Source organism: Accipiter gentilis, chromosome 31 (assembly GCF_929443795.1).
Source record: "Accipiter gentilis chromosome 31, bAccGen1.1, whole genome shotgun sequence".
NCBI lineage: Eukaryota > Metazoa > Chordata > Aves > Accipitriformes > Accipitridae > Astur > Astur gentilis.
In genome coordinates, this window is record NC_064910.1 from 12,607,640 (window position 1) to 12,634,011 (window position 26,372).

The 26,372-nt window shown below is 43.0% G+C and overlaps 2 protein-coding genes across 10 annotated transcripts in view; both read right to left on the reverse strand.

The window, feature by feature from the left end:
- Positions 1-26,372, reverse strand: part of DHRSX (dehydrogenase/reductase X-linked) — a 169,830-nt gene that overhangs the window by 140,748 nt on the left and 2,710 nt on the right. The window lies entirely within an intron of this gene.
- Positions 1-26,372, reverse strand: part of ZBED1 (zinc finger BED-type containing 1) — an 83,651-nt gene that overhangs the window by 8,881 nt on the left and 48,398 nt on the right. For 5 of the 8 annotated variants that reach the window (XM_049834490.1, XM_049834486.1, XM_049834488.1 and 2 more), the window contains exon 2: positions 18,406-21,505. In XM_049834490.1, the coding sequence (XP_049690447.1) occupies positions 19,367-21,454 (2,088 nt within the window). In that variant the 5' untranslated portion in view covers positions 21,455-21,505 and the 3' untranslated portion in view covers positions 18,406-19,366. The other 3 variants (XR_007510218.1, XM_049834485.1, XM_049834487.1) reach the window with 3 other exon arrangements.

The following is a 26,372-nucleotide window of genomic DNA, read 5'->3' on the forward strand; positions in this document are numbered from 1 at the left end:
CTTGCCATTTCTGAACTGGCTTTCTCCAAGACAATGGGAAACAAGGCTGCATTGAAAAGCGGTTTGATGAAGCATACATCTGAGCTTTTTACAATACAAGTTCAGGCTGCTTTTGACAGAGAGATATTAGGAAATTTGATCCCCACAAATATGGAGCTGCCCTAAGGTAAAAGAAAGCAGAAGTAGATGGGAGGGTGCAGTTCCCGAGTCCTAAATCTCACTTCTGGCCATGTTTGCCATTCTCGGGTACTTTGTTCCTTTAGCCAAAACTCGTCTAAAGATAAGAGATTTGAATCTAATTTTTACGAGTGCCAAATAGATAGATTGAACACAGCATTATACAAATCAGACAGTTGGGAAATACCACAGTGCGCTATTAAAATCTGCTAAAAATTCATCAGGAATCCAAGTTTGCCCACAATCCAGTCTGGGAGTAAAGTTCCCAACCGAATGTGCAGGATTAGGAGAGCACTCGATCCCTGGGAGGGGAGGGAGAGAAGGAGGGAGAGGGGGAGAGAGAAAAAAAAAAAAAGAAATAAGAGATGGAAAAGTTGTTTCAGAACTACAAGTACAAATTATATTAGTGAAATTATGACTCTGCAAGTTCCAAACCGGCATTGAGCAACTTCTGCCATCACACGCTAGTCCTCATCTTAAACATCCTTGTTATTCCTGGCTTCAGCCATTTTTTTGCCAGAAAAACACTAGTCTCAAGGAACAAGGATATTTCAGATAAAGAAAGGCTGATACTACATATTGATGAACTTGTGCAAGAATATGTGGCACTGGACTACACCACACATGGCATATTTTGCTCCACTATGCAATCATTTTGTGTTGGAGACAGTTGCCGACTAGAGACTTGGATGAGGCCGTGAAATGCCACCTTCGCTTGGAAGAGAAGAGAGGGCTTCGCTGCCGTACAGTCAGATACGAGAGGTGTGTGGGACACCACTGTGCTCTGCCAGGAGCGGTGGCTGAAGGGCACGGCGCTGATTCGGCTCAGCAGTCCCGTGAGCGGTCCCGGCTTTGCTCATAAAAGGCACTTCACAAAAAACTAACACGGGGTTTTGTGAAATAAGGACAAGACGGTTGTTGCAATAATATGAAGAAATCCCAATAATTCCTTACAGTATACTGCACAGCCACAGCCTGCATGTGAAAGATTACTGGATTTGTTAAAAATACCAGGAGAAGAAACTCGACACTAGCTCCAAGAAGAAAGTAACCATTCCCTACATATGCATATATTTAAAGGATCCATTTGCCCATATCATTTCTTACATGGGAAAATACTATCACAAGAATAGAGAAGGACATATTTCCATTTGCCATGTATTCTCTGCCCTGCTTATCTTTGATTCCTTTTATATATTTACCTATTAAATCTTACTCTTTGGCTTTCTTCTCTTTCACTCCAGTCACACTAAAGATAGGGAAGTGATATACAGGTGTATCTTTAAATCAAGAAGAAGCATCTGGTTATCTTTTGAACAGATTTACTGATACCTACTCCCATACTCCCTCCCTCTGGGCAAATGTAACTGTGCAATACCTTGGGCAATGTCATTTTATGTAAAACGTCCCAATGCTCTTCAAGTCATGTCATCTTGTAATTATATTATTTTCCTGTTGTGAAATAACGAGATAAAAAGAGGAGCTCATCCCAGGAGATTTAAATAGGGGTAATGGAAATAGCTCTGCATAGTCTAGTACCGGCAGAATGAATTTTCCCATCCTCCAAAACTTAGAGACATTAGCAATTTTTTTTTTTCATTCTGTATCAGGAACTGAAGATTGTCCAGGCTCCAAGCTTTTACAAACAGCTAACAAGCAGATGCAGCTCCATCTCAGAATGGTTTACATCCCTCGGTATATAAGAAGCCATTTCAGGTCCTTGCTCTCAGTCGTCCCCTGAGCATACAAAAGCCTTCCCAGTGTAACCTCCAATCTAAAAGCGTAAAGTTTCAGTTTCACCAAACATTTGCCATTTAAAGACGGTTTTCCCTCCCGCAAAAGTCCCCAATAAATGTAATATTTCTCCAGACCATGTTCAGAAAGCCAGTGATCAATTTGTAAGCAGCCACAAATGCAAAATAAAGCTAAATGTAAGTAATGTCAGAAAATGTCTTCTCTTGGAAAGACCACACCCCAGCTACCTCAAAAAACTTGACAGTTATCTGCATGAAGTCTGGCACAGAATTCCTAAGGTTTTAAAATTTCATGTCTAACTGTGAAAAATTAGCATTTAGGTTATAGTTTTGACCTAAAAATCAGGGTGATGACAGGGAGTTTGAAATGCTGAAGAAAAAAGCAATCAACAAAGAGTGACATGTCTGTTAACCCCATTGCAAACTGAGTAAATGTCACAACTGGCTGCAATGCATTTCATGAGACTGTAAATGCTGGCCTGGTTGTATCAGGAGAGACCTCAGGAGAAAAAAAAACAACAGCTGCTACTCTTGATTTAATCCCAAATAATGCGGAAATCAACCCAAGCCGGCAAGCCCCCACACCTTGCATGGAAGAAAGGTTTTGTCATAAACCTTCAAGTCTGGCGAATATTGACAGCACCCGAAGCTCAGAAAATGCTGAAAATCAGATATTCATCAGCACTTCCTTATGCAGAAACTGAAGCAAAGAGTGGTCTCCTTACTTACGGTCAAACTGGAAATCCAAACCAAAAGCGAAATATTGCTACCTGCTTTTTAGCATCCTACCACAGGAATTAAAAAGCCAACAGAAAACAATTTATACTTTGCACTATGATCCATACTTTTCAAAAGACCAAATATTTTATTTTTAATTTTCAAGACAGCATTGACAGTATTATCACATTCCTAGACAGTAGAGGATATTGTATCACAACCCCCAAAATCGTCTTTACAGCTTCTACTTTTACTGCTTGTGAATGCCAACACCTCTTATTCTGACCACACACTATTAAAAGATTGAATTAATCATTCCATCACTTCTTGCTCGGAGCACAGATGGAGAGATACAGCTGGGCAACCAATACATAGGAAAAGTCGATTCTTTAAATATTCCCTTACTATATTGGATTTGGGGGGGCGAGGGGAAGCTGGCAAGATCATTAAGAGCAGTTTAAACTGCATCTTCTCTCTTCCCAGAGAATGTAATTTCCATATCCCAATCAAGCTTAAGAGCATCCAGCTGAAGGTCACATTCAGATCTGCCTCTCCCAGCCGCCAAAATGTTCTGCTGCCACTTAAAGAGTCCCCTTTGCTTCCTGTGGCTTCAGCGTAACAGTACTTCCATCAAACAGTAAATAAGTAAGCAGAAGTCACGAGTTAGTATACAGAACTTAAAAGGTAATTGAAAGTTTCTGGAGTACTTCACTTCAGAAAACTGTGCAATCACTTGTGAAGTGAAGTGCTTCTTAACGTATACAAAGCTCCAGCAATTAGAATCAGGAAGAGAGGTACAAGGTGATTGGAGATTATTGGGAAAAATCTAGTTAACAGGAAGAGTAACACATAAACCAACTGGTACTTAAAGCTACCCTGAGATACCTGCAATTAATCAAAATACAAAATGTTAAAAAGTCCATTTCCATATTATTAAAATCTGCAGAAGCGATTAATGATCAGAAGCCATTACAGCATCGACATTAATATGAGATAAACCTCGGGTGCTACTGGCTTAATAAAAAAAGATAGAAAATAGCCTCAATATCCCTTCCTCTCCCTCTCTGCCCTACTTCTACACCCTTCAAACCAGCCCCTGGCTAATACTAGCTAATTCCGCTAGCTGGCTCCTGGCGAAGAGTCCGGAGAGCGGCAAAGGCTGCCCACACATCACCACTCCTATGGGCGCCCATCTGCCCCTCAGTGTACGCACCCAAAGCAGCAGCTCCGAGGAAAACGAGGGAGCTTCACCTTGGGATAAGAGCGTGTTGACGGAGGCAGACGCTCGTGGGGCTGCGCAGCCCCGGAGGGAGCTGCCCGGCGTGGGGCGATGCCGGAGCTCGATGCCCCGGCTGCCCAGGGCTCTGAGCTGCTCATCCCTCCCCTGCCACATGCCGCCTCCCAGGGCCACCGCCTGGCCTCCAGAAGCACAAATTCATGACGGAAGATAGCTTTGTGGGTTTTTTTAATTTTTTTTTTTCTTTTTTTTAAAGATGGGAGTTTCACATATACCCCCTTGAGCCTTTGGATGGAGCTGTTTTCTGTACACAAAACTGCTTAAAAATCAATTCGAACTTGTAATGAGAAAGTACAATGGGCATGCACATGTTTTGTCTTCAAGACAGCTACAACGTTTATTTTCCAAAGATGGAGTTTTATTCATTTTTTTCTCCTCTTTGATACCACAAGCAGGTCAGGAGTTTCAAATGGAGTATGAAAGTGCAAGTACAGAAAGGTCTTGACTGCACTATATATATAATTTCCTAATTCTCCCCTGACAGTCCTTTTCTAGGAAAAGCCTGATTTCTTTTCAGACTCCTCTTTCTTAACACATGTTGAAGTGATCTCATACTCACACATTTTCTTTCAATTTTCATCTTTCTTGTTCCTCATAAAATATGCACCAAAGTTTTCACAAGGAAGGTAGCTACTTTGCAATAGTGACAGCTAGGTTTTTTTTAAAAAATTAGACATTTTTATTCCTCAGTGAAAATCTTATTTTTGAATGAAATTTTATAGGCCATTAATCTAATGCCGATTCACGGGACTCAGGGAATTAGTTAACTTCAAAGAGCAGCTACTGTGCGTGCTCTATAATTGCTCTTCATCAAAATTGTCAAAGATTTTTAATACGCAGAGTTACCACACAGATTAGAAGCTCTCGAAGTATGCCTCCGTATAAGAGGCCATCATTCCACAGTGTCATTATCTGCTATTAATAATTCAATTAGAGAGTATCACACGCTCCTCTGAAGAAACGCAACTGCTCACAAAACAAGTCCCAATATTGATAATGCTCCAGGAGTATGACACAAACATCCTATTTTTGTCCCTACATTTAATCACCTCCTATAAATAGCTTTCCAAATTTTTAAGGGGAACGCTGATTTCATACAGAAACACGTGTCTTTGCTGACTGATACCTCCCAACCATCCTCCTTCAAAGAAGGGAGGCGAAGGCTGCAGGGACCACGCTGGCCCTTCGTCACGGCCAGGCTATGACCTCACTCCCCAACTATCTGATCTCACCAGCAGTTCAAACAGGCCGATACATCACAGTGCACCCTGTCAGTCCTTCTAAGGACGTCAGACAGAAATACCAGCACTTTTCGGGCATCAGCGCTAGCACAAACCGGCTTCACGCCTGCTTTCTGTTCCACCTGACCAGAGGATCTAGCTCAAATCGCGTGGTCCTGCAACAGCCCGTTGGTGTGAAACAGTCTTTTTCCTTTTGTCAGAAAAAGACACTTTGTTTATTATGACAGGTCTTATAGTCCCATCTTCATCATGCTAAGCTGATAATCAACTTCCAGTGCAGCTCATATACCTGGAGCCACCTCTCAAAGGATGGACCTTGCCAAGCTGGTGGATGGCAGCGAGCTATCTACAGCCCTCATATCACAGCTCACATTAAACAGCAAAAAATTACACCTATGTTTAACTTCTGTTTGATGCTAAATATTGAATGATGCTAAAATTTGAATGAAGCTTTTCTTTGACCAGCATAAAGGAATTTAGCAATTTAAATGTATCAGGGGGGAGGGGAAGAGCTTGAGGAATAAAAGCCTAACAGCTTGCGCTGGCTTGTTCGGCAGCTCTCTGCTGTTTCCAAGATTGCTCTCTCTAGGGCTTCCTTCCACGAACACGCAAGGCCTGTGTTTCAAACACACACCTTACGCTGCGCATTGACTTCTCGATGATTTGAAAGACGTGACCCTAAAATGCAGTCGCTATTCCAGACTCCAGCCTTCCATCTCCATCAGCCCCCTGTAAGGCATACTCCAAACAGGCAGCCCACTCACCCTCGGTCCCTGGGGGGGCTTCGCCACGAGTTAGCATCCCTCTCAGAAGAAATTACTGGTGATACAGAAAGCAAAAGGCGTGCAGCTCTTTTCAGGGAGAGCAAAAGAGAGCCCTTCCCGTCTCTCCAAGCTGAACCAGCAGCTGCTAGAGTCCTCATATCAACGTTTATTTTATTGCATTTGAAGCTTTGCACCTTTCCACACAGAAAATCCGAGGGTTACACCACCTTCACTCTGCACGCAGTACCACCTCCCTCCCAAGGTAGGCTACAGCATCTGGCTAACGCGTCCGTGCCCTGGTGCGGCTTGGACCGGTGCTGCCGCACCAGCAAAAGCCCACGCTCTACTCCAGACGCGGTCACTGGTGTTCCCCATTTCACCTGGAGAAACAGGAAGACATCGTTTTACTGAACGAACTCTTCTTCTGCAAGTGTTGCTCTGCTAACGCACGTGGTACCTTTCTTTATAAGGGGCTGCTTTGCCCAGCAGGGCAGTACAACAGCATCTATCCCACACCGGCAAAGCCGGTCCCGTGCAGGTTTTGCCCGGGGAAGACAAGTGTTCGGGTAAAAAAGCAATAGTGACAGTCAAACCCGAGGCAGACAGGAGCGATGTCACCACGAAGAGGGACGCCCAGAACAACTCACCGGGATCGCAGCACCTACGCTGCTGTGACGGCAGCGATGTTTCTCCGCGGAGCGCGGGCATTTTGCCAGCCTCGCGTTCCCCCGGTCCTTTTGCTGTTGCAGACGCCGGGGACTGGGAGGAAGAAGAGGTCTCAGCATCCCCCCCTCCAAATCACCACCGGGCAAGCCAGAGGAGCGCGCTGCAAACCCATTTTGGCACAGACCCCGATGCATTTGCGAGCAACAGGTGACGCCTGCAGAGACGCTGCCGGCAGAACGGCCACGCTGGCCACACGCTGCCCGCTGTCGGCTCCCGGACTCGGTCCCCATCACTGCAGCCGTGAGCAAAACCACGTGCTGGCCATCAGCTGGACCTCACTTGTAAAGATGACTTAGTCCTTTACAGCAGAGGGTAGCAGCTTGGAAGAATGTGAACTGAATAAACTGGACATCATCACTGAATTAATCATTTTCTATATATGTATGTGGGTATGTGTATGCTTTTCTTTTAAGGAAGAAAACGCATACTTTGAAAACGGGATTAGAAGACTGTGAAAAAAATCATGGTTTTCACCTATGCTTCACTAGAGTATTTTATGACTGGTTTTAATGAGTAAATATTGAGAAAAAAATAATTTTTTTAATCACTTTAAAAAAGGAGGTGGAAGAGATGAATAGAAGATATGCTACACCTAATAGTAAAAATCCCAATAAAGGCCATACGCATAAACAAGTAAGACCATATGCCAGTGCAGTATAACCCTAACAGCCATGCTTAAGCTGAACTCCGGGGTACAATATTGCCCACCTATTTTGTTTTACACTCTCTCCCCTGTATTTTAAAATACACCTTTCCTCCCTGCAGTGCTGGATGACTACACATAATGACTTTATAAGATCAACCGCAAAAATGAACCCATGAGAAACTACAGGACGAATAAAGTTACATGCCTAAAACCAAGCGCAGAGAACTCTGCTAGCGCCTACCAGCACTACTGATGGCAGCGTCTGCAGCTCTCGAAACTTGCTTCTGACTCGAGTTAATTGCTCTTTAAATATCTGTACCATATAATGAGGAAGTACAGCATCATTGAGAGAACATGGATTTTGCATTTCTTGACCTTTTTCCTACTAATTTTCAGCAGACTATTTAATGTTAAAATCGTACACCGTGCAAAGCAGCGACTCCAGTTATGAATGCACAAGTAAGACTGGCATATAGGTGGTGGCATTAATTAGCATGAAAGCAATCCAAGAGGCAGATTAGATGATATCTGTATTCACACTGGATGGCTTTATTCATTAACAAGATGTTATTTTGGAAAAATATGTCCAAGAAGCCCTTGTATATCTGCTCTAAGTAGCACTTCGTAGCACAAATGTTTCATTTCTAGTTATCCAGGTTATATCCAGTTGCCACAAAGCCAGCACTTACGGCTCTGCAGGTGCTCTGTTCACTGGGATACATTCCGTAAAAAAATTACAAGCTCATCTCTTCACTGTGTCAGTCCTGGTTTGCAGAAAAGTGTAGTGCCAGTAATGTTTTATTTAGAAAGTCGCTTTCATTCTGTGTAATATGTAGACTGTTGCATCCTTTACAAGCCATTTGCAATGGTACCACTGAATTATTTTTAAAGAACGAGGTTCTGACGTCAACTCATATATAATTTCCTTAGCCGGGACAGGCTGAAATGTTTGTTAAAATACCGTTTTACAGAACTATCTGTTTCTGTTTTAAAAATAACCTGCCTAGGGCAGAGAGCATCTTCTGCGGTGGCTTTGCAAAGCACTTGACATACAGGCCCCAGTATCAGTTGTTTTGGTACAAATCGCTAACACGGAGCATCACCTGCCTCCTGCTGCGGCACAACGCGCCCGGGCAGCCGGAGGTGGCAATCAAACTCTTGCCTGCAGCGTAGCAGATTAAAAACTTAATCCCAAATTCATTGAACACTCATAAGGCTCATTAACTTCAATCCTGGTTTGTGCGTGTCAGAAACGCCGGCGTGAGATGCGAGGTCAGGAGGTGACCGAGCTTTGCTTTCCTCTGGCGTGACTCTGTTTTCTCACACTGGTGAAGCTGACGTCAGAGAGGATAACTCAGCGCAGAGCTTGTAGGAGATGCGTATTTCCTCACAGAATCAGAGAATCATTTAGGTTGGAAAAGAGTTGGAGGCTGTTTAGTTATATCACCATGTTACCAATGTGTCAACAAGAAAAAAGAAAAATAAATAAATAAGGTTTTAACTGTTCCCTCAAGGTCCTCCTTCAGAAACAAGTTCAGTGCATTTTTTAGGTCCAACTTTCCTTTTTTCCCTTCTCCAGGCTAATTTAAAATATTGAGCAATGCTAGCAATCGTGGTTAGACATTCCCTCAGATGGCAGAATGTCCATGTTTCAGAAAGCATACTCTGGCAGAAAACAGTCACACTACAAAAAGCAGAAGTGTGTCAGAGCCAAGAGCTCTTACTCAGCCTTACACAACTCTGAGGGTGTTTTGGGTAGGATAGGGGATGTAGTTTTCTTGCCCAGTGAATATTCTGCGAAGCATCAAACCTCTCCTAGCAGAGCACAAATATGGTGAAAGGAAAGCAAACGTTGTAATCTTATTACGTAACTATGGTACTTTCTTTTTCCTTAAAAGCAATTCGGACATGAAGCAAAATATCACTGCTTTTTTGGTTACTTGCTTTAGGAATAGAAGCTGTCGAATACTTTCTTTCATTGCTGGTGATAACTCCATTTAAACCTTGCTATATTCCACCACATCTGCACTATCATACACTATGATAAAGCCACAAACCCAAAATCACTGTCTGTAAAGACATCTGTAATTTAGAAACTGCAAGGATGGGAAGCTTGAAACTGGCAGGCGACCGTTTCTGAAAACACCAAGGCAGGGCTGCGTGTGTGTGTATATAATGACATTTCTACTCCATAACTGCCCAAATCTTGAATCTTGCCCTGTCTGGAAGGCAAGGCACATAACCTTAGTGACACAGATATCAAAATATTTCATAAGACCCTATTTGTTCAATGCACTAAAAGCTTTACCATAACTGAGTTGATTCAAGAATTACACGCCAGTGCCCATGTAACTTCAACACTACTCCAGCACTCAGCAAGGGAGCCCCAGGTACAGTATTTGTGTGGGGCAGCATCTGCATGGTCTAAGCAAACTGAGATATTACAACTCTTCTACAAAAATATCTCTAAAAATAACATCACGGGGTCCGTGGCTACTTCCTCCTGCCTTCCGGCCTTGCAAAACTTTATGAGGCTGCTTCAGCGCTGACATCTAAGCCAAGTAAGATTTCTCGTTGTGAAACTTGTCCCACGCACGCAGCCTCATGGTGGAGTACGCACGAGGTCCTGTGTGACTCAAGACCTCCACCCACCCAACTGCCCCGGCAGTAAAGCTCTACGTTCCTCACTTGCATTTCTACAACCTCGGGTGCTTTCAACTGAAGCGTGAGTGGAATTTGGTTAAACAACTCTTTTTATGATGTAAAGGAACAATTACATTTTATAGCTCATTTTCTTGCGTTGCAGCATCTCTAATGCTAACAGAGTTTGCTCTATCACCTAAACGAGCAGATCCTGCTCCAAACAGCGCCCAAAAAGCAGAGACACTCGGTGACTGCAGAAGTTCCTAACTGCACAACCACCCAATGCTTGGGGTGAAGTATCACATTTATTGGCATAGTGCTGACCTGAAAGCAAAGGCCACGTATCCTTTGCAAGATACCATCTGCCCATCTTTAGACCCAAATGCCCTACTGGCACAAACACCATCCATCGCCTGGCTCTGAAATCCATCAGTGCTTCAGCTGCACGAGCACGAAGCAAACACCCAACCTTTCACCTATAATATTGGACACCCGTTTGCCTTCTTTCCCTTGTTCTCCATTAACAGGGAGCAAAAGTTCCTGTTTATCAAGGAAGGAAGGATCAAGCAATTGAAATGTTCATGAAACTGTTGATTTTATGCTTGTTACGACTAAATAATCTAAACTGAAACATCCTTGCAAGCAGAATAATGACTAAATAGTAGAAGATTGCTCTTCTGCTTGTACGCTCCCTGAAATACCATGGGTCTGGCTCCATATTGCTACGATGCAGGTAACAGGGCAGATCATGAGGTGCTTACACTTAAGACTTTTACTGTCAGAATTTTACCTAAAAAAATGTAATTACTTACATTTCACGTTCTCCCATATTTTGGTAAAACACAGTTGCAATTGCCTCTAATTAAGACATCCAGCTTATGAGTTGCGGGGGAACAGATTTCTCTTATTTCTGTAGCCCACCTACTTTTGGGACCTAAAGAGTTTGAACAGCTGACTTTAGACAGAATGATCCTACGGATACTAACCTTTGAAGTACAAAGGAAGACAAAATGGATACATGGAAAATGAAAACTTGTGGTTTGTATTTAAAAAAGCAGTGCATATATAGCCCACCTCAAAATACCATTATTCAAAAGATATTTAAAGATACACACTTGTGATGCCGGCATTTCTAGTGGGTCTGAAGGCAGAGCACGCAAAATGGATCACTTTTAGAGATTATTAAATCCCTGTATCTATATTTGGACACCTAACTCAAGGAGTTAGTGCAGAGGCTCCTTTCTAGGCCACACTTCGTACCGTTTTAATCCTAGCCTAAAAATAAATACAAAATAAATGAATCACTTTGTAGTCTTGGTGTTTGCAGACTTACCACCCAGCATTACCTTCTGCACGATCCTCTTCTCAGGGTGGTCAACCCGCCCAGGGAAGGAGCAGGACCAGGGGAAAAGCCCTGGTGCCTCCCCTTCCTTCAGGCAGGTGCAGACCAGAAAGCAGCCCCAGCAACACAAAACCACAGGGAAAACACTCCAGAGGAATCTGTTTTCCCTCTGCAGAGCACAGCAACTTTCCTGAACAGCCTAGAGAAAGGGAGAAGCGCAGCCAACAGACCAACGCTGTAGACTGAGCTGAACCCCTCACTGCAGGAAGAGTTCACCAGTCTCCGTGTAGGACAACCTACTTTAGATGTGTGTGGACCCTGTGTCTGGGTAAAAAAAAGGAATTTTATCTTCCATCAGCTCTAATATGCGTTGCCAAAAAAGGCACAAAAAGCATACGAAATGCTCTGAAGAACTGACAAATAGTTTCTTACGTTGTCTGCGAATTTCTCTCTCCAAGAACTGTGAAATCTTTGTGAACATCAGCTGAAGTAATGAAGGGGAGGTGGGGTGGAGTGGGAAGGGCAAGCACAAGGTGGTTAGCCTGTGTGCAAGACTACAAAAGAACTAGTTCATGTGAGCACTTTAAGTTCACCTGGGGATTGCATCAGATACAACATGCTCAAGGTTGCTCTTTTCTCACCTCGTTTCTCTGACCAGGCAGGCAGAAATCTCCAAGCAGCAGTGCCAGTCCCACATTCCCACCACTACGGGGTAAACGAAATACCATCCTCCACCTACTGCTCATGCAAACCAGTCAGCAAACCACATACAGCACAGGTAAGCTTCTGCCTCCTTTCACCACGTCTTGAAAGCACGCAGGTGACATTCTCCTGTTCTTAGATTTTGAACAGAAGAGCCGCACAGCAAATAACCCAGCAAAGACCAGCACTAACGTACATACCACCTGCACGGTACGTAAAACAGGGCTTTAAATTAGGGACAAGAAAAGATACCTACCACACACAGAAGGCTCCACTCATCCACAAGACCAGCTCTTTCTCACCACAGCACTCGCTCCCTTGGGACCTGCCAGATTTATGATCAGCGGCAAGTTCTTGGACTGCATGTGAATGTGTACCTGTGGTAGATCAGAGGCTGTGTCAAAACACCATTCAGAAACAGCCATTTCAGCCCAGGCTCCCACACGCTAGAGGACAGGTTACACGAAGAGCTTGTTCTTCCCTTCTTCTCCGCTATCTTATCACTGGAAACTCCTCCCTGGCCATTTGGGAGTGCAGGGTTTTGAAGCTAACAGAGCTCACCACCGGCAGTATGGAAAAGCCAAAAAGTGTGTAAACCACTTGTTTTACACAGTTCTGAAACGTCAGATTACAGGAAGGTTAGTCATTTAGTATTTTTAAATGCTGGCAGAGTTTCAGACAGGAATTGTGTTACAATTTCAGTATTTTTCCTAGATGAACCCGCCTCCTATTTGTTCTCATCAATGAAGCAATTGAGTTTTGCAGATTTGTTATTAAATTCCTTCTGTTCGTGTAAGTTCTGCTGTGTGCTCAAGAAACCTAAATCTGGTGCCAAACCACTGAGTGCATCCCAGAGCACAAAATCCCAGCAAACTGGACTACCACCCATAAAACAACTGTGTGTTGTTTGCAGAAGCACTTTATCTTCCTTACACACGCGCACACACATCAGAAAATGTTTGAGAAGACGAAGGTTTCCCTTGAAGCACAGCGTTCATGACATGGGACGGGATGTTTCTGGCATGAGCTTTCCTGATGCTGACTTGACATCTTCCTTGTTATGACTCTAAATTCCTATCACTGTAAACCTCACTGATGACTCATGAGGAAAAAAGCACATTAAAAAAAAAAAAAAAGGAGAATGAAACCCTTTCAATCAGGGTGTCTATAAAGACAAAGTGATGCAGAGAGACACAAAATGTCTCAAATTTAAAAGCAAAGCAGCATCCACTGGAGAAATAAAAGATTAATTTCTCATTCCTGATTGCAAGTATTTGGGGACAATGAAACGTTCCGAAAATTGTATGTAATCAAAGCAATTGCCTTTTTAAAAATAACCTGATTCTGCGTTGTTTGGCGAATTACTGCTGAACATGACATCAAGCACATGCAGTTACGGACAAATACAGTCATAGTTTCAGTGTACTCAGTAAACCAAAGGGATAACTCTCTACAGATCTATCTAGATAAATTATTATACTATCACAAACATTTAATGGATGCATTTTAATTAGTCTTCTACCTAAGAGTGTTAAAAGAAAGACATTTCTTACTTAAATTTATGTCAAATGAAAGCATCCCCTCCTGTCTCTGCTATACTTAAAACAGGACTACGCTACCGCTTCTGACAGCTGAATGTGTGTGTACCTCTGGCTGTGGTATTTATACCAGTAAAACCACTGTAAATGTTATCCCCAAAATATCTATCAAATAGGAACCATAGCTTTACCTTCTATATAAAATCTTTATTTGAATGCCACAGAACACCCTTTTCTATGTCAGCATTAAACGCGTCACTATTTGAATAATCACAAAATTTCCCAGGCACAGCTTCAGCCTAGAGCACAAGCAAGTATCATGTTAAGATATTTACCTTAAAAACCCAAACAACCGGAGCAGCACAGATCCTGTTTCTACCCAAGCATGCAACAAGGACTGCTATTGTTTCTTATGTCTTTGACTCTAAGCATGTTTTCCTAGCTGTGTTGAGCCCGATTCCCCAGGACCTTCCCCCTTACGTAGGCAATTTTGGTCCAACTGAGCAACGTGTTCAATTGTACATAGCTCTGGGAGGAGGAATCGCTGGCTCTGCCTTTTCACAGCATGGCACAGGCACTGTAGTCCCAGCAGACTGAAACAAGGACCTAGTTTAAACTCATTTTAAGCTGAGTTTACCTGCTCTCAAAGAACAGTCTCTCTGCAAGAGAAGAAAAAACAACGCCAGGGAGCAGGGCTTCTCCTCCCTGCTGCTCCCACCCGGAGCTCTGCCCAGGCAGGGCCAAGGAGAGGAGACAGAACAGAGGAGCAGGATTTTGCAAATTCAAGTCACTGGAAGAAAGTACTAATTGTAATGCATGGAAACCAGCACACGTGTGCAGCAGGTAACACAGTCTTTCCAGCATCTCTGGAAAAAGATACATCTGATCATCACTTCAAGGCACTGGAGATGGCAGCATCGCTTTTGTGAACACTAACCTTTTCTTCTGGCAGCAAGGGAAATCAATACTACCCTGTGCGGAAATGTCAATATAAATGTTCAAAAATCATAACATTAGCATTTCAGAGTCTGAGGGACTCTCATTTGAAAACAATTTCTGCAACAGCCTTCGCATTTTTAAAAAGGTATAAATCAAATTTTATCACTAGAAAAGTTTTTAAAACACAAGGTAAGCTGAAAGACGGTGGGTTTGTTTTTGTTTTTTTTAATAGAAAACTCAATTCCATTGTGGCATTTTAACCCAAATGCAGGGGCACTGAAAATGACTGTAGAAGCAGTAAAAATCTATTTAATTGATTTTTATTGTTGAACCTAAAGGAAATGCTTTTGTACGTAAAAATGACAGCATTACACAGCAACTGTAGGGAAGTTCTGAAATTCCAGTTTAAATAATATCTAGTCATTAGACATGCTTTACTGATGTGTATTTAAGGCAGAAGTAAAATTACACTGTATCTTTTAAGTTCTCTCTACAGCACTAAATAATGTTATTAAAAAAGCAAAACCAATTTCTGTAATTTCCCTACATCGCCTAAAAATAAAACACATCTTGAATTTAGCAGGAGACTAGTAATTTGGAGGGAGTATGGTGAGACAGACCATACAGTCTTGGCCTGGGAAAAAAAAACCAAAACCAAAACCAAAACAAAAAAAGCCACAAAACGTAACAGACCACGAGCCAAAGCAAGAGAGTCTTCTCAGCAGAGCCAAAAAGACAGCCTAGACTAGACAGCACTGCACCACCAGAACCAGGATCACCAGAACCTCAGAAAGACATCATCCTCTGAGGACACTCAGAAACGGACACCACCAAGAGGAGTATGGTGTGCAGAGACTAAAATGCAATTTTTCCAGCATAGTTTCCTTTACCCAGTTGTCATGGAATATGTAAAATACACTACTTCTGTGTTCATATCCGAACACTTCCCCTCCTTCAGAAACGACGTCCTCAGGCAGCCCCTTCTCTTTAAGCTATCACACGAAAAGGACAAAATCATGAGCTACACATCACTTTTAAGTCCTATAAAATACTGCAAATAACCAATTAGTATTTCTTTTGCTTTTAATATTCCTGCCTGCATACAAATGCTCCTGTAAAGCTAATTGGACCACCATGACATGAATTAAAGCCCTCCAAATTAATCTAATACATTGCTGAGATAGAAACTTAAAATAATACACCCTTTCCACAAATAATCCAGACCTTTATTCCCTTGATTTAAACCCAGGCATCTCAGACATGGTTTGCTGGAAAAATTCACCTTTTCAATTCCAGTTTGGTTCGGGGTTTTCCTTTTGTCTTCACAGTAATCCCTGATGGCAGAAAGAGGCAAAATGCGTGCAAAGGTTGGTCAGTCATACAAAACTCCCTTTAGTAGTTACGTTGTTAACCCTAAGAAACCTTGCCTAGCCCACCGAGTTGTAATCCTGAATTGGAAATACTTAGCTGGTGGCAAAAGGCGACTCTTCTTTTGACATAAAGTAGGTACTTTGAGAGCCTGTTTAAAAATTCACTTTTCCAGCATGAAAGCACTCAAAAGCTGAAGTTCCTCTATTGCCCCTCCAAAAAGATGTCTCAGCTGTACCGAAGAGAAAAGGAAACATTAGGCTGTGGATTCAAATTAGCTGTCAAGAAACACAAACATAAATCTGACTTAATAACGCAATTTGGAAATGTGTTCAGGGCCCACCCTTGGCAATAACACCAGGGTTTAACTCGTGTTGTAGCAATATTTAAAACAGCTCGGCAACTTTGGTTCTCCACCCAACTAAACAACAGAAAATTATGTTGTCAAATGAAAAACACCACACATTTAAGCGAGAGAAACCATCTAAACTTCTGACATTTTTCATCTTCATATTTTTTTTTAATCCAAAAGATTTGTACAGCATTTTTTTTTTTTTTTAATAACTTACAGGATCAAAAGGAAAGTAAATGCATAGCTTCAAAACCTTAGAATATAACCTCCCCTTGTTGCGGAAGAGCTCAAAGTCATAAAGTGCTGCAGATATGAACACACATCAGACAAATAATCTAGTAACTAACTTATTTTTCTGGTTTATTTAACAATATTCCAGGCTTAGAACATTAAATAAAAATCTCACAGACAATGGGTAGGACTAACAATGGCTTTGTTGTTTGTTGGTTTTTTCTTTTTCTACTCCTTTTTTTAGAAGAACGCTGAGACACATCAACTGAACCAACTACAGTTTTATTTTGGATACCAAAAAATAAAAAGAAGCTGGAAGGAAGAGAGTAGTGCATTGCACCGATCTCAGCAGAACTGCTTGTAAGCATCACTGCATACGTTTAGCCCCCGAAGGATGAAGATGGAAACAGGAGACGGACGCTGCCAAGAGGGGTAGGCTGAATGCGGACCTGGGCAGCGGTGCTCTGGGCTCTGCCTCGGTTGCGAGGGCACGGCTTTGAATTATGCTCGTGTAAGAGAGGATCTGCACGCCTGGCACTAGCGTTTGCGCAGCTCCTCGAGGGCTAGCGGCGGTGGTAGCAGGCGTAGGCGGTGGAAGCGGACACAACCGACACCAGCTGGTGCTCAATGAAACCAAGAAGTCTTCCTGGAAGACTGCAGGGGTGTCACAGGAGCTCAGGTAACATCAAAAAGGGACCTGCTATATCTCGCTCCCTTCCATAATTTGATTTCACTACCCTCACACATAGCCTACATACCTGCGGGAGTTAGGCCAAGCCTGTGTTTTGCACCTTGGGCCATCACGTACACTCTTCAGCGGACATGGAGAGTAGCAACATTCAATAGGATGCACTGTGCGTGTACTTTGTACAAGTGCAAATTAATTTTCAGGGGGCTGGAGAGTGAAAACCCAGGCTTACTGACAGCCAAACACAGGCCATATCACCTGTTAAATGCATTTTTCCCGGGCTTAAATGTGCCAAGTAGCTGACTACTATTTACTTCATTGCTCCTTTACTCTAACCTCTGTCCTTCCTCCCCACCCACCCCTTCCCGCCACCTACAAAGAACACAGAGGCCTCAAACTTCCAAAAACTATTAAACTAAAACATAAACAAGCAGTTTGGCAATAGATTCAGTTCCATCGCAATTCCCATTTTTGTATTTTCCTCCTGGCTGGGCCCCTTCTATGACCAAACGTCCGTGGTACCACCATGATGAAAAAACCCAACTTTCTTCCTCCAGAACAGTAACGGCCAGTCTTCAACAGACCCCTCTCCAGAAAGATTGTGCTCAACATAGTCATAGACTAAAGCCAAGGTGGGGGGGCAAGACACCAGTAACAAAAATAAAACCCCAAGCAAACCTTGACTGTAACTGGACAATGCCAAGAATCTTCCTCTGCACCTCAAGGAAAAATGCTGGCTGCCATCCCACTCTGTGCCAAGCATGAACTCTAATCTTGTTTATGACTTGCAGTATTTCAGGGTTTGGGGTTGTTTTTTTCCTTCTTTTTTTCTTGTTTGCCAAGTTCTCCAAAGGGCTTAAAATGCTTAGGCATAGAGACACAAATGGAGCAATTACAATACACAACAACTAATCAGAAATAGTACTCAAACATTAGACTGGACGGGACTAAAGTCCACTCTACAAACTGAATCAAAAAGAGACAGGAGGAAAAAAAAGAGTTATTAAGTGCTAACGTAATAAGAAACAATCTTAAAGACTCACTAAATACATGTGGGGAAATGGAGGGGTCCCCTTCTTTTAAATATATTTACATAATATTAAAGCTTTTTATTTTGCTTTTCTTTCCAACAAAATTTTCTAGCTACCCTGGGCGAAGTCCCCATTTAAATTAAGAGGTTAAGGATTTTATAACATAGACAGAGTGTTAGACCCGCAGCCCGTACACGTCTCCCCGCCCTCTCTTTCCCTCCCTCCTTCCCTCCCTCCCTCCCTCGCCGCCGAGGGGCCCGATGCCTTGCTCACTTCGCACCACGTGGCATCAGCCATAACGTGGGCACAAAGCGAAGGTAACACAATGCCGCCTCGACCCCACACGCTTTGTCACCCTTTGTAAAAGCACAAGAGACTACAATCAGGGCTTGCCTAGACACAAAAAAAAAAAAAAATTAAAAAAAAAAGTTTTGCCATTTAGCTGCTGCAGTTAAATGGTAAAACCAGACTAATGTGGACACAGCAATACCAGTTTAGAAGTGTTTATACCATTTACACCACACTGGAAAGGAAAATAACTTATCCCAGTATAAGTGCATCCACACTTCGGCCTATGCCAGCACAGTATCAGTTAAAATAATAATACATCAGTCCCCTAATTGACAGAATTATACCAGCTGAACTTTTCTAGCATAGACCAGGCCTAAGACATGAGGTAGTGAAAAAGAAAATCAGGCTCAAGATCTTTTTTCATTCCATAGCATTGATATACTCTAAAAATATTCACTGCTCAGATTTATGGATTTTAAAAATGTTTTAAAATCCAAAATTTAAAGCTAACATCCTGAGTCACACAGGATTTACAAACAGAGGCATAAACCTTAAAAACTCCCTTGCTCAGGTTCCTAATTCAGGAAAATATTTTTATGATAGAAAGCACGTAAGCATGTGTTTGTCTCCCACTGAAGCAAGTGGAAAGGAGGCACATGGATAAGTGCTTTCTGAAATCTGGGCCACAGTCAGAAATCACGGTCTTTGCAGAATTTATTTCCTCATTCATTTCAGTGCTGTTTAATCACAAGTCATTCATGTTTTAAGACAGTGGGAGAAACATAGACAATGGAAGCTAAATCAAGTTTGTTACAACTGTTCAATATTTACAGCATTCATAGCATAAAACAGAAGTATTTTTGGTAACTTAAGACAAATACCTTTCTTCTTTGTTATTAAATGTACCGCAGCAGTCCTGTTAAACAAACCCACTGTCTCGGATATTAAAGAAATTGTTGTTTACATTTACCGAGTCATTTAAATTAAAAATCTGTTCCTGTTCCAAACCCCACTCTCCTTCATCTTCATCCTCCGGTTCTGCCTCAGACCCATTCCGACTGTTTTCATACAAAAAGATCTGCTCATCCACGTGAGCCGGGGCTAACCGGTTTCTCTTTGCACTTACAACGTTAGCAGAAGAACCAAAAAGGCGTTCAGGGAAGACCCTTGTGGCCAGAATGCACCAGTATTTTTGAAGAACCTTTGGTAAAACTGGAAACAGCGCTAGTCTGTCAGACCACCACTTCAGCGGGTCTTCGTTCAAACCGAGGACCTTTTGTGACTTGAAGTTGCTCAACTCCTCGACGATCTGAGCGTGCCATTCCTCCTGGTCTTCCACGCCTCCCGTCTGGCAAAAGATCTCTGCGAGCATGTTGTTGATGACACTGGTAGGAGGAGGAGTAGAGGAGATGATTATTTTTTTCACAGGGGGCTCTTCCGAAACAGTGAAGAATTTCTCTTCAGTCCTAAAGGTATTTTCTTTTACTTTCTCCAGCAGGCTTTTTGCTTCTTCCACCACTCTGTTTTCAACCTGCTGCCGCTCAAAGGCTGAAAGAAAAGGCAGTTTTTTGTAGCGGGGATCCAAGAAAGTTGCAACGTTGAGAAACATGTCTATCTCAGGCGTGTGCTGGTAGGTGGTTGACAACTCTTTAGCAATCACCTCCTTTGCCATGCTGATTTCTTTCAAATCATTCTCTTTGATGTTCAGCGTAGTATTCAGAAGCATATGGAGGAGAGGCTTCACCATACTTATCGTCGGGTACTTTGAAGCAGACATCATCTCCGCAACCTGCTTGAAAGGCTGCAGCAGCTCCACCAGCCCTTCGATTGTATTCCACTCACTGGCTTCCAGCATGAGGTGGTGGTTGTTGCTGTCCTCCACAAGAACAGCCGCAATGACAAACTGCTGCTCCTTAAGGCGCTGCAGCATGGCAAGCGTGCTTCCCCACCAGGAAACACGGTCGCTCACCAGCATGCAGTGGAGAATATTCTGCTGCTTCTGCTTCTCGCTCAGCATGTACATCGCGACCGTAGACTGCTGAAAATACTCCACCAGTTTTCGGCACCTGGCAAGAAGGCTGCAGAGTTTGGGGAGCTGAAAAGCTTGTTGTATTCCTGCGTTAAAAGTGTGCCCCAAACAAGGCATCTGTACGGGAATATCTAGGAGAGAGCAAGCTTTCACAATGTCTTTACTGTAATCTGTTGTAGCACCAAAGACTTTTGTATTGATCCCCCACTCAATGAACGTTTCATAAAGGACACGCGTAATAGTCTCTGCAGTATTATCCTCCGGTACTTCAAACGTTTTTAAACACCGCGAGTTCACAGCCAGGCAGTTGGCAGGACTGCTGCTGAGAAAGTGAACTGCGACGGTTACGTACGACCTGTTCTGGTTCTCGCTCCTCCACATGTCCGTGGAGATGCCACACCACAGGACCTCGGTGAGCTCTTTCAGCACAATTTCTCTAATGGCATTGTACTTTTCAGGAATAGCTTTTGTACAGAAGTATTTCCGGCTCGGAAGTTCATACCTGGGGTCCGCAGTTCTCAAGAGGGCCTTGAAGGTGGGTTCATCAACGATAGAGGCCGGATACATGCCCTCGCAAATTAAGCTGATGACTGCAGATGTCAGTTCCTGATGCTTTTTGTTTTCGTAGTTCTGGTAGGTCTTCATGATGAGGCTATCTTGAACAACCTGCTGCGACGACTCCGGCTTGATTTTTGAAAAGGCGGTGGCAAAGGCTTCCCTCATTTGCTCAGTGTTACTTTTCACAAATTCGCAGAATTCGTCAGGGTGATTTTTCTCAAGGTGGTAGGAAAGGTTGGACGTGTTTCCTGAATAGGCAATCTGTGCCATGCAAATACGGCAGTAGATCTTCTTCCACTGTAATATGCATCCTTCTGCATTGGTATCAAACCCAAAGTACTTCCACACTTTACTCTTTGCTCTCGGGTGAGCCACTAACTTTAGGTCTGATGGGGAACCTTCTAAACTTTTATTCTCCATTGCTTCTTGGCCACCGTCCCACCTTTTGATCCTTCACTCATTAATGAGTACCTGATAAAGGCAGTAAGATAAAGATACAATGAGAAAGCACAAGTTTGACCACTCTTAACTATGTGAAATCAGCGTTTCTGCGAACGTATCAAGAAACCTACCTTACTAATTACATTTGCAATTTAAAGATGAGATTTGCAGGAAGTGTGACCTACAAGAAGCCCATCGGAATGTCAAAAATTAAAAAGGGTTTTGATATATCACATTTTGCCATGAAACTGAGCTAGAAGACCTGAGTAAATCTTGTTTCTGGAATTACGTAATTCTGGGTAGAGAAAGCATAACCACCACCACAGAGCTGAACATTACTGTCAAACAAACCGGTCATCTGCTACAGCATTTTCCTGCCTCTTAAGTTATAGTTCGGGCTACAGCAACATCCTCTTGCCTAAGAGTTACTGAACTTCACTGTTAACATTTATTTAGATTGAAACCTGATACTGAAGGAGCAAAGGTTTTATTGTTTATTTTGAAAAAAGTTTTGTTAGCTCAATCTAACTGCTCCAGCATTTGCTTTAAAAAAAAAATGAAAAAATCTGTGATGCAAATTATGGCGTTAATCTGCTCCTCTGAAATGTAAAGACGTTTTCTGACTGAAATAAAAGGAAAAGGAGTTTGAACCTACATGCAGATCAACAATACATGTCTGACACTTTTCCTGTCCTTCTCTTTCTGAAATCAAAGCCATCTCCTGAACTACTACTTCACAATCGTGGTTCCTGGAATAACAGTGCATTATAATCACAGGAAAAGCAGACAGGGAAGCACTAATAAATGTTATTATCCACATCAGCTGGAAAATAATTTTGCGGTGTTTTCTTCAAAAGGCTACAGAAATCAGGAGGGGGTGCCACTCTAGAGATAAGGATGGTGATAATGCAAGACTTGGCAATCTGTACCTCAGTATGTGGACAGGAAAACACTTCTTGTGCAAACAGTTACATGCAAGCACTACTTGAGGCCTACAGCATCTCTGTGCACAGTGCCGGCAGCCGGCACCCGCCGGAGCTGATTTTGTGACACCAAAAAGCCAAGCCACAGCACAGCGTGACTGCACACTGACGCTTCTCTTTCTTCCACATCGCCAGCCGAGCCACCGTGACAGCAACAAGCCCTTCGCCAGGGGCCTGGCCAGGACTGGGGAGAAGGAAGCCATCAGTGAAACGCGGATGCAACCTCCTCCACAAAAATCCAGGGGAAGAGAGCAGGAGAGAAACATCAGGAGCATCCCTGCAGCCAGCCTGAAAGCAACAGCATTGCTCCTTCTCTGCTCGTTAGGAGCTGCACCTGCGCCCAAGCCCAGAAATCCCCGGGTGGTAAAACTGGCTGGTTGGGGGAGGAAGAAACAATCTGCCTTTTTCATATTGCTGCAAGTGACTATCCAAAAAAAAAAAAAAAAAGTATGTGTGCAAGCTTCTCTGGTGTGCTTTTTGCTGTTGATGAACATTCCCAAGAAAAGATGTTTTCTTTCTGAATTATAGCTGGTATTTTGCAGCACTTTCTGAATGTCTTCAATGAAAAAAAACAAAGACAGGTTTACCAAGACTAAACATATTTCTTTAAACACAGCTGTTGGTTTAGAAGCAGAATGAGAGATGCAGGGCAAGCATTTTATTGGATTTGTTCTGAAGATTTACTTCTGGGTGTAGACCTGTTTTGTTTTTTTCCTGAGGGGGCAAGGTCCTGACTACTAGCATGCCCTCTACTGTGATTCATACAGTGCCTTTTAAGTTGCCAGGATAAACTATTGATTCAATATGGTAGTGCTGCCTAATTCCAAAGATGTGCACATCAACAGCATCAAGGTATGCAATCCCACAAAAACTGATGATTTTGAAAGACAAAGTGGTGTAATGTATAATGATGTAACCCTGCCATAGCATCAGACTGTGTGCGCTAACAAGGTATGTCGTATCAGTAGGTAGTATTATTGCTTTTAGATCCCTCCATTTCAATCCATGACATGGTGTCTCGAGGAAGTATAGGAGGTTCCCGGTATTTCATTAAATCTTACAGTTTCCTTTGCAGTTACATGGCAGTTCCTGAAAGCAAGGAGGAAGGCACTGTAATAAAAGAGTTGATGCGTCTGTAATATTTAAAATTAGTATGACACACCTTGGATCATAAAAAGTTCATCGCAGACTGATAAAATACAAGTTATTGTAGATGGAGTGTTACAGACTCACCCCACCCTTCATTCTTATGTACGTTACAGCTTTGCCATCGTTTTGAGATGGATCTGGCACTTGGCGATAGTGGCACAGAGTAACATTGCCACAGTTAAGGATATGCCAGCATAACACAGCCTTTATTATAATGCTGTAAACCACACTTCAGCTGTCATAATAGCTCGAATATAAACTGCTAATCATCCCTGCCTCTCCCCAAGTGTTACACAGCATAACTGGCACTATGAAAAAAAAAAAACTAAAACAAACCCCACACCTCTCATTTTTCTGCAAGAAGAGGCAAATTTTCCTCTTTCAGTGAAACAGTGTTCATAGCCTAGGCTTGGCAAAAACTAGAGCAGCTTCAACTCTGAGCCAAACTGAAGACACCGGCACCTTGCAGAATGAAACCCACTGGGAACGAAGCACCTCACTGCCTTTGGGAAGTGCCGCAGCTTGTTACAAGGGCAGCTGATGGAAACGCTCTTTTATCCAGCCGACCTTTCCACGATTGAAAAAACGAGTGCAACTTTGGTTTGCTGAAAACCCTTCCACACACAGAAGCCTTCGGGCTACAGATGCGCCTCTTCCTTTCTCCCTTGAATTCCCACCCACACTGAAACAGAGCGCACCTTCGGAGAAGCTGCCGTTTTCGTTTTCCTCGCCTCCTCCACGCAGCTGGCCCCCGCCACCAGCCGGCACCGGGGCCGAGGCTTTGACGAGCCTGCGGGCAGGATCCGCTCTCTGCCGGCCTCGCAGCGGACTCGGCTACCGCAGGAGGAGGAAGGCCCCAGGTTTCTGGCATCTCATCCCCGCTCTCCCTCCTTGCCCCTCTCCCTCTCCTAACCCAAACCCTGGGCTCCCCACTCCAGGGCAGGGCTCGGGCCGAAATACAGGAACACCAGCAACGACGAGCGTTGCGGAGGGCAGCGGTGCTACCCTTGCACCAGGCAGGGCTTGGTTTCCCCAGTGGCGAAGAAAAATAGGTTCAAAACCCGTACGAGAGTCGCTCAGATTGTGAAACCGGGCACGGGGATGTGAGGAAACACGGGGCGTGCAGCCACCCCGCAACCTTAGCTCTGCCCCCTTGTGCGCACACCGCGATGGCACCCTCCCTAATTACGCGGCAGGTATCGCTGCCGCACAACCCCTGCCTCATTCGGCGCAGGGGCAACCATAAAACGAGCGTTTCCTCACTACTGAAACTACCCGAACAACTCTCTCAGGTGCGTGCGTGGAGGAGAGGGATTGTTAGGTGCAACTTTATTTTTGCCTGCCATCAATCCTTCCTTCCTGGTTGCTCCTCTACCCACCTCTGGATGTTTTACAACCTAGAGCTCGTACAGCTTTGAGCAGGAAGTGCTCGGTCTATCATTATGCTTTACTCATAAAGTAAAAGCCCTCAACACATGAATCAAAATTAAGAGATGCATGTTCCCAAATTAATATTTCACGATTAATTGTAAAGAAACTCAGTACAAATTATAATACTGAATAACTAGAAATTGGGGCAAATTAAAAATATGTCTGGAATTTCAATCACTTTTAAGAACTGGAGTCATCTTTAAGGTCTTCTGAACTTCAGCCACATTACCACCTTCTTCAGAGCCAGTTCTCTACACACCACAGGTACCAAATTTAACTACAAAGACTTCAAAACTACAAAATGTTCAGCACCTAGTCTTCCCCTACCAAATTTCGATGAAACGTGTACAGTAGAAGAGAAAATGCAGGAGGAAGATGCCAAATAAACTCCTTGAAAAACTTTTAAAGTACCAAAAGAGATTAATATTATTACTATATGAACCATTTTTGTTATTAGAAGGATGACTTCCAGTGACCACATTTCCAGTGTTAATATCCTGGTGTAACAATTAATATTAGTTTGTTTTTTATCAATCCACTGATTAGATTTTTGTTTTTAAAAAGCTGTTTATATCAAGATCTTTAGTCATGCAGGGCTTCCCCCCCTCCCCAATTAATTGAGATTAAGCACTGTAAAAAAAACCACCAAAAACCACCCAAGCAGTAATTTCTAATGAAACTATTAATTGTTTAGACCACTGAACACTAACACAGTTTACACTACCTATAAGCAGTTATACCATTTATGCAATTAGTACTTGGAAAAATGTTTTAACATAAGTTAAATGTAAGTCCCCCTCTACTTCTGCACGCTGATTTTAGTTAGCGAAGCAACCACTGCCTGCACCCCGTTTAATCTCCCAGCACTGTATTTCCCTTCCCTGAGCTTCAGGATCAGAATTTCAGACCAATTTCCCTACTCTGTATTGGGGGGGGGGGGGGGGCGGGCAACGGGACGGGACACACGCTCACTGCAATAGTGAATATTACTATCTTTTCAGTGTGCAACTCAAAACAGTTACCAAGTTTTTGCACTGAATCTAGATTTCAGAGCTCAAACTACCCTCTTTCCCCAAAAAACCGTCTTGAATGCCATCTATAAAAAATAGATGAACCCCAGTAGGATGTGACAGAACAGACAGCCAGTTTTAAAAGCCATGCGAAAGTACATGTGCCAAGAGCATGCAACTCTGACTAAGTTAGGGTAATGAAAAAGAAAAGAAAAACAAAACTAATTTGGTTTACTTGGATTGAAATCCTGAACACTTCTTCCCAGCAAGTGCAAGAAAGCAAGCTTTTCTTGGAAAATTTGGAGGCAGAAGGGCTGCACTGGC